The 9,327-nt window shown below is 33.9% G+C and overlaps 1 protein-coding gene across 2 annotated transcripts in view; it reads left to right on the top strand.

The window, feature by feature from the left end:
* Positions 1–1,660: 1,660 nt before the first annotated feature.
* LOC102673099 (protein PFC0760c-like) overlaps positions 1,661–9,327 on the top strand; it is a 26,174-nt gene continuing 18,507 nt past the window's right edge. Inside the window, exons 1-2 of one of the 2 annotated variants that reach the window (XM_006611099.2) lie at positions 1,661–2,450; positions 4,582–4,708. In XM_006611099.2, coding sequence (XP_006611162.1) covers positions 2,264–2,450; positions 4,582–4,708 — 314 coding nt within the window. In that variant the 5' untranslated portion in view covers positions 1,661–2,263. The remainder of the gene's footprint in view (positions 2,451–4,581; positions 4,709–9,327) is intronic. The other variant, XM_006611098.2, reaches the window with a different exon arrangement.

A 9,327-nucleotide genomic window follows, 5' to 3' on the forward strand; every position in this document is an offset into this window, starting at 1 on the left:
AGTCTAAACGTGCTGTTATTTATATATTTCGAGAGTTGGCATTTCGTGCATTTATTTATAAGAAAAATTCGTTTGATTCTGTGCGTGATTGTGTTTTTCGTGCGTGATAACAAAGATGTAAGAGGAGCATTTTCGGCATGTTTTACTTTTTTATTACCGAAAAGATAAGAATGCTGTTCAGACGAGAAAAAAGTTACGCGAAGTCTATAGAGAAAGTGTATCTACTTGGTATATCAACATGTACGCCAGTATCGAAACTGGTTTTCAAAATTTCGTTCCGATAATTTCTATATTCTAAAAGACAAAATAAAGGCACCGATCGAAGCAAACCGACAAATAACAACTCGAGAAATTGCTATGAAATCGAATTCGACTATTCGCAATCGCGTGAAACCAACTCGGTGTTTCATTGTCACGAAAAAAAAACGAAATTACCTTCCGAACAACCGAATAATATTGGAATAATAATAAGGTTGCTCGTACTGTTTCTCAACATCGTAACGTCGATCGTTTCATAGTGAAATATTCGTCCAATTATCATCTCCCATCGTTCTCCATCGACAACGTTCGCAAATCTTTGATAAACGACTGACTTGGCGATAAAAAAAAATAAAAAAAAGGGGGGGAGAAAATTTACAGGAACATTATCGCGGGATATTGCACCAAGATATAATCTCAATCTCGCATCGAGATATTATTGCGCGCTATAAATCCAAATCGTGCAGAAGGAAATTTCGTAACAGAATTTTATATCAAGAACGAGAAACTTTTCGTCGTTCGTTGTTTAAATTTTCTTATCGAGATAGTGCTATGACGTAAATTAAAAATCTAAAGTAAGTTATGATTCATTGGAGTGAATCGTGTTAGATATTAGAGTTATCGGGAAAATTATTTTTAAGGACGATGGAAAAAATCAAATCGAATAATTTTTTAAATTTTTCGTTGTGTGGATACAAGAGATGGAATGAAAAATCCATTTTTTCAAGGAGGAAAAGAGGAATAAATGAATGGAAGGTTCGTGTTAGATGGTCGGAAATAGAATTAAAAAAAAGAAAAAAAAAAGGAAAAAAAAATCGAGCATGTAGACGACTTACAAGGATTAACGCCAGTGCGTGACACGACGCTGTATCGGTTTTCTGTCCTTTTCGCGGTGGCCGTGTGCTCGTAACGGTGGCGCATATTTCATAACGAGAACAAGCTCGAGGACGTCGACCCGACGCAGAAAAATAAGAATGGCGCAGTCATTAGCGTGAAACATAGAAGATCATTTCCGTCCACGTTCCATCCCGCGTTCGCAAATGGGATATCGTGATAATGAGTTCGTCCTCCTCGCCCACTCCCTTCAAATATTTTCAATTTTATAATCACGCCTGATATTCTTTCTTTGCGATCATAAAAAGAGAAATCGCTGTTTGTTCATTTGTTCTCTCTCTTTAACGCGAAGAATGTACGAGGAAAATTATCGAATAATTATTTTTTTTCGTGATCTACAGAGACACTTGTGTAGAAGAATAAAAAGCCTTATTATATTCCATCTAATTATCTACCATACACGAATAACGTAATATTAATAAAACGTTCAAGATTGGTAATGTAAAAAAATGAATTTATGCTAATCCAACTTTGAAATAAATGGAAGAGATGAGAAAGGAAATTTTCTTATCCGATCGGAATATTTTAATTACGGAATACGTGCATACGCGATAAGAATATACAATAATGGAAATTACTTCGGATTACTTTCGCAATATTCGCGAAAAGATATTCGTTCCGTACGAAGGTATAATTGGCGTAAAATCGCCGAGCGCTCGGCTGGAATGGTCGTTCGCAACTGAACGTTGATCCATCGAACTCGCGTTTGCCTCTTTCTAATCGATTGCTCGCGTCGATGGCTCGAGCGCTTGTACCCAACTTCAAGGCGAATCGATCCCTTGCGACACCGCGTTCGATCGTATTCTAGAAGAATATGTCAATCGGATTGGAAAATCAACGATTATTCCCGAGTTTCCATTATAACGCGTATTTGTTGTTTCACGAATTTGACACGACGTGTGTGAGTAAAAACGATACGTACGAATCTAGGCTAATATTGTCTCGTTGAATTTTAACCTGTGAAACCTGTGAACGCCGTACAATTTTCCGGGAGAAGGAATAAGTTTTCTTTTTAAACTTAGGAAACAACGTTTTCTCGGTTTAATAGTCGGTGTCTGTTCGTACTGGATCAGGCTGAAGTGGTGACTTAATTAAAGTAATTACTGAAAGGATGGACTCGCGGCAACGATATCTCGAGGAACAATTGCAACGAAGGGAATCGGAAGCCTCGGAATTGCGTCGGAATCTTCACGAACTGAGCGGCAAGTTTTTCCAGCTCGAGCGAGCTTTTGAAATCAACTTGCAATCGCAGGCTCGCCAAGAAGTTGAGTTCAATCGTATGAAAGTTGAATACGAAGGTGAGTTGTAATAAATTTTGCTCTCGTAAAAAGTGAGAAAAAAGTTCACTTCTTTAACTCTGGCGTGTTGTATTATAATTTAAAAAAATTGATCGTCGAAACTCGAGTATTATAAAGCTTACGTACGAAACATAATAATATATAAAGTAAAAATAAATTAATATTTGATTATTGATAATTATTCGTGAATCTCCAATTTCCAACGATGTCCAAATCAATTTCCAATTCGACTGAATCGCGCAACTCAATTTCAATCATTAGCGATAAGATCGTAGCGTTGAGATCGATTACGATGTCGGTGAAGTTGCAGGATCTAATTATAGTAAGGATTATTAAGATATTAGATAGATAGGTAAAATGGATAGAGCTTTGATCATCGTGTTTCATAGTACGGTATTTGATTTCAAATATATAATTAAAATTTTCAGACTTAAAGTTATATAACTAGATTGCGGATTTTTATGCAAATTTCATTAAAGCACATTCAGAGAATGGAGAAAAAGTACGGCATTGAAATCACTTCTTGTTTTATCTCTCGATATCTCGATTGGTTGTTAGGATATAAGAATTTAAAATCTCCATATCTAATTTATAAATAGATTCCGTGATCTACATTTTTTTTTGAAAATACTAAAATCTTTCCACGAATTGCATATATTTTTCACTTGTCTGAAATTTGGAACAAGGATGGAAATGGTAAAAAATTAAAAATTACTCTTCTCTTTACACGATGATATCTCGGAAACCGGAAGTTATATCGAAATAAATGAAAAAGCGTTTTAAAAAGCAAAATCTCTTCTTTTTAACGATCGTTCATTCGTTGACCGGAAATTAATATCTTCGAAATTATAGCGGTTCAAAGTTTCTTTTAATTTTAATAGGATTTAATTCTATTCAAGATATATATTTAAAAATTATCTTTTCTTTTCACGATGATATCTCGGAAGTCGTAACGAGATGAACGAAAAAGCTTTTTAAAGCGTTTTAAGAAAAGTTTCCATGCTTCTAACGGTTTTTCACTCATACACCGGAAGTTATTATCTTCGAAATTACAGCAATTCAAAGTTTCGCTAATTTTAATACGTTTTTAATCTAGTTTTCTCAGAGAATTTTAGTAGATATTTTTTAATTGTCAATTACAAAAAAACAATTTAAAAAATATCTTTTGAAGAATCGCTCCTTTAAATTACGTTCACTTATTTTACACTGTTTTATCTACAATTGAATATCCTCATGTCGCTTATATGAAACATGCAAAAGATACGCAATATTAAAAATATTTGAATTTTTCATTTACGAATATTGAATTTTTTATGCTCGATCAAGAAATCTCTTGTTTGACGAACATTTTTCATTCAAAGTGATAGCGGATAATTTGTAAAATCAAATTTATGAACGAAATGAAATTTTATCCCTTGAAGAGACGATATAAAAGTCTTCGCACGATTTCAACCGAGGCAAAATATTCCCCTCATCTTCCCATTATCCTTTTCACATTGTTAGCATAAAGTGAATAATGGAGGACACATGGGAAATACGTATCAAGCGGCGTTAAAGAACATTCCGGAAATTCTACATAGCTCGTTAACACTAAATAGAACAGTCGAATTCTGCGAAGCATACTCAAATCGATTGATTCGATCGAATTATTCTCCGCAAAGGATGCGTTCTTCGAAAATTTATGAAATTCAATCCGATTGTCCGTTCGTCGTGTACTCACTTTGAACGTATTTGATATTTCAATATAAAAAAATGACTTTTTATTACGTATGACATTTCTCTCCAAATCCCATTTAAATCCTCCGTAAATTATGCAAAACAAGGACTTTCCTTTTTGCTTTTTCCGTTCCTTTTAAAGCCCCTTATAAATTTTATTAAAAGGGAAATTGAATCGAGGATAATATAGGATCGGACACCAAATTGAGTGGTCACATCTTTGGATTAAAATTACAAATTAAATTATTGAATATAAATTTCGAACATGTCACAAGATATTAACGAGATGCGATTTAATTTTTAAGTTTTCATGAAAAATTTGTAATTTGGACTGGAAAGAAACCGCGTAGCATATGAAATGAATAAACCACGTTGAAATGAAAACGATGAGAAACTAACGGTGATTTTCTTTTAGAGCTTCGGAAGCTTAACGTCGAGACTGCACAAGCGAGAACAAAACTGAGCTCGATATTAATGAATACGACAACCGAGAGAGATCATTGGAAAAATGCTTTCCTGCAGCAAAGAGGAGATATTAAAAGGTACGTTGCATTCAATCAAGCTTCGCTAATTCCTCTTTCTCTTTTACACGCGTTTTTTTTTCCCCCAGATATATCGTAAAAATGTCGGTCGAACATTTCGCGAATATTAATCAACCGTGAAAAAATATTTACTTTTTTTTTTTAGGACAAAAAGTTTCGAATCGAATCAAAGGAGAAACATATTCACAAAATTTTTTGCATTTTAATCGACTAAATGTATGGTTATATAATTCAATTTAATTTACCACGTCCACATACAATATTATATGTCGAGGGGAACGAAGGATCGAGTAAAAAATTCCCAACTTTGTCTCATTTGATCTCGGCAACTTAACCATCCGCGATATCTAATCCTCGAAATTTCTCAGTTTCTCGCTCCTCGTCGTCGCCGGAATTCCAATCTCAATTTTCATTGTCTGACGCGCGTAGTCACGACGCGCCAAAGATTCATCGAGTCTATCTCTTCTTCCCTGAATCAACGTCGCAATTCCGTGGACGCCTGCCGCGTGGAAGACGAATTTCAAAGTTGCACAAGAGTATAAGATTAATTAACATTCGCTGCATACGCCCTTCCTCGTGTTATACTCGATCCGTAACCCCCTCCATTAATCTCGATTACCCGATGAAACGAATATTTTCTATCGAGAATGAAGAGAGAGAGAGAGTGAGAGGGAAAAGAAAAGGCGCATTTCAAATGAAACCCGACGAACGAGGCATTGGCATTCGATCGATAGAGAATTCATGAAGGAATCCAATTGCGGGCTTGATGAATATAGGCAGAGAGATTCGCGCGATATATCCACGTGAAAAATGAACTGGGGGCTCTCAGGGTTTACACTTTCTCGTTCATCGGTGCTAAAATTTAAAAGCGCCAAACTCGATTTCGTTTGTTCGCTCGTTCATTCTATACGGGCGTGCACAATTCTGTACCTACAATTTTCTGTATTCATCGTAAATATTAAAAAAAAAAAAAAAACAAATATATGAACATAATGTGGAAAAATGTTCGATGTTCGATTCGAATATGGGTAGAATCTTTCGTTAAAAGAAAAAAATATATATATATCGTTGCGAATACGCAGAAAATGCGTGTTACAAAAATTTGGTGAACGTTTCGAGTAAAATTTTTTTTTTTTTAACGCGCGACTGTTTATAAATTTGGCACAAATAGTACTTAGGAATTTTAACAGGACAGATTTATTATCACTCTCCTGGGATTTTCCAATACCATTCGACGATGATGTTTTATTCATTCGAGGCACCAAAGTTTGAATATCAATAGAATCGTTCGTGTAAAAAGTAAATCTACGCGCATTCCTTGATGGAACGACGCGTTACGCGTTTACGGATCAGTCATCGATGCGATTATGGAAATTTAATAGCTTATTTACTTCGCGTAGATACACGTTGAACCATGATTAAATCGTTATCAACGGATTATTATACGGCTCTCTACGGTACAACCTCGATGAAATTGGATTTGTTTTCTAAATTCACTGTGTAATTAGAATTTGCGCGAATAATGCGAGTCGTATTGTTGGCCAAATTATATTGTTTACGAACAACTATTAATTAATTCTCCGACCGTTTTTTTTTCTTTTTTTTTTTACCATAAATTTAATACAAAATTCATATTTTTTGTAACAAATGATTTTTAAGTTCTCGTGCATAAAGCATTCAAAACTTTTTTAAGCTTATTTTTTCGAGATAATTAATGCCATTGTTGGAAAGAAAGAAAAAATCCAAGCTCACTCGCCACTGATCCTTCAACTCGACACGAATTTTCTCTCACTTTAAATCCATCTTATTTATTCGTCCCAGCGAAACCATTCGTCCACTAACCAAGTATCGTTTTCTCTAATTAGGAAAGGTGTCTGGTTACTTCTTTTTCAGCTTAGGAATCCTCTGCCTTTTTTCCCAGAGCCACTCGTGAGAGTTGACGGTCAATCATAATTAACAACAATTTCGCCTTGGCTGTTCCACCTGGAAAATCGAAACGAATCCATTCGAAATTTCTTAATTAACGAGCTCGCTTATTTCGAACGCTTTAATCCTCGAAAGAACGCGCTGTGTCGAATTTACATTTCGACGATGGCCATGTATCCAATTTATAACATTATTTGTCGAGGAAGAACGACACGAAACCCCTCCTCTTTTTGTCGCCTATTTTCCCTCTTTTGATTGATTTACGCCATTGCCATGCTCGAATATCGGCAAATAAATAGGGTTATCGTATTAGGGTTGCGCGAATCCCTGTATAAATTGTTGTCAATTATCGACCAAATTCGAAGAGTTATGCGACCGATCGTTGACGAGAATAACGCACGAAGGTTTTCATGAAACTCTCTTGAAACCCTCCCTTGGATCGAGTTATAATATATTTTATAATATATCTTATTCTGAGAAGGATGGATTGAAAAAAGTAAAAAAAGTAAAAAAAAAATGATAACAATGTAGCAAATTATGATTAGTTTCTCAAAATTTCAAAATTCGAATTAATCGGGGTAAAAGGATGCATTTGAATATTAATGAGTATTGTATTTCAAAGTCAGAGTTATTGTTGTTCTTATATATGCTCACGTATGGTAACGTGAGGCATGCGATTTGCATACTAACGGTGATCAGTGAGGCACTTCGAGCATAACGAGACCTCTAATATCCTAATGCACGTTATGACTATGTATAACTTATGTTCGTTAGTTTCACGTGACTTATTAACATAATGATCTACTATATTTAAACTACGAAATATGATCGATAAATATTTATTTCAATAGCGATTTCAATAGTATTTTCGTTAAAGCGTAGCTTATTAATAAATTTTTGAGCTACGAGAAATGCGATTCGTTTGAAAGCCTTTAATAATAAACGAGAAAGATGTTTCACGAAGAGCTGCGATTGTGGAAAGATGGAATAGCACTTTACAAATAATACTGACGAAGGTAAAGAGAAAGTAAATTACGAAAACTTTTTGTCTTCGTAAAAGTCCGATAGACTTTCTTTTATTACTTTAATATTATTTATTTTTATTCATAGTCGATCAAATTTCTCGATCTATATATATCTTGAAACGATAGAAAAAAATAATATTGCAGTTAAAACATGGAATATAATTCAATTTTCAATCTGTTTCGTATTAATTTTTCTAATTTCCAATAATCTTCAAATTTTTTGAAAATTTACTATAATAACTTTTTAACTTAATCCCACGTAGTCACACCACGTACATATAGGTCGCATATTTCACACTAATGGCAAAAAACCATTTAAAGGTATTGCTTACGTTTTAAGCTTTCAACCACGATACTAAAAACCTTAGAAATACCTTAATATTGCAAGTAATAGCTATAATCTGGACAAAATATGATTCCATTAAAGGCGCCCAAACCATGCATTACTATATTTCAACGTCAAATATCAATAAGTTCGCATTTAAGATCAATTTATGCTCCAACATATTAGATTCGATCTAAAAACTAAAAAAAAAATAAAATAAAATTGATTTAAGATATATTTTAAGTAACTAATTGAATTGTGTAACCTCAAAATTTAGTTATTAACGTTTTTAACCGCGCCCGATTATTGCCGAAGTGAAATACGGAACGATACGAAAGTATATCTGATCCGATCTCTTCCGAACTTTTACGATCCGTGCCGAAGTTCGAATTCCCGAGTTACAGAGCGATCATTCACGTGCATTTGTGTTTAAAAGCAAACAAACGAATGAAAGAATGACGATAAGCTCTTGAATTAGCCACATTTACGAACACTACTGCAATAATGGATTACTGTAAAACGAAATTCTCGGTTGGATTAAGTAGAAAGATAAATTAACTTCTATTTGCCATTGAATTTTTCTTAAGTGGCCGTAATAGCGAACTCGAGGACAAATCGTGAGAATTCAGAATTCCTATTCCAAATCCTTAAATCGTGACAAATGGCGAATATATACATGAACGTGTGATCATTAAAAATAATTTATCTTTCTGTTCTAGCTCCATTTTAACATTATCGATTTATGTAGGATGTAATGAAAATTCCATTTTCTGTATAACAACTGCAACTCATCCTTGATTAGATATCGATTATTTCTTATCAAAAATTGAATATCGGTAACTTATGTTTCCCACGAGACACATCACCATATGATTACATTATTTTCCTGTCTCTATCTCTTGACTTTCGGGAAAGAGACTTTGATCATAATTCCGAAATTTATTTAATCGCATCTAATTCGTGATTATACGACTGATAATAATAATAGTTAAGAATAATTTAAATAGAGAATAAAAATCAAATATTAGGGAGAATTTATAATATCAAACAGGCTTATAATCTAAATCGAAATCAAAATGATTCCTCGACTTTTCTCCGCGACGAGGGTAAGATAATAAATCATTTTAACGAGGGATAATTCTTCGCGTGAAATCCGTATGGATTAAAGTTTGATAAAGAGCGCGAAGATCCTTCGAAATAGATATATATTACTGAACCGTGTTGCGCCTTCGAAAATTTCTTTTATGCCATTAATCGCGCGATAGCTAGACGAGTGAAAATACAATATCGTTCGAAATAGAACGATAAAATACAAAAAAAAAAAAAAAAAAAAAAAAAAAAAA

This window comes from Apis dorsata, unplaced genomic scaffold (genome assembly GCF_000469605.1).
Source record: "Apis dorsata unplaced genomic scaffold, Apis dorsata 1.3 scaffold_83, whole genome shotgun sequence".
NCBI lineage: Eukaryota > Metazoa > Arthropoda > Insecta > Hymenoptera > Apidae > Apis > Apis dorsata.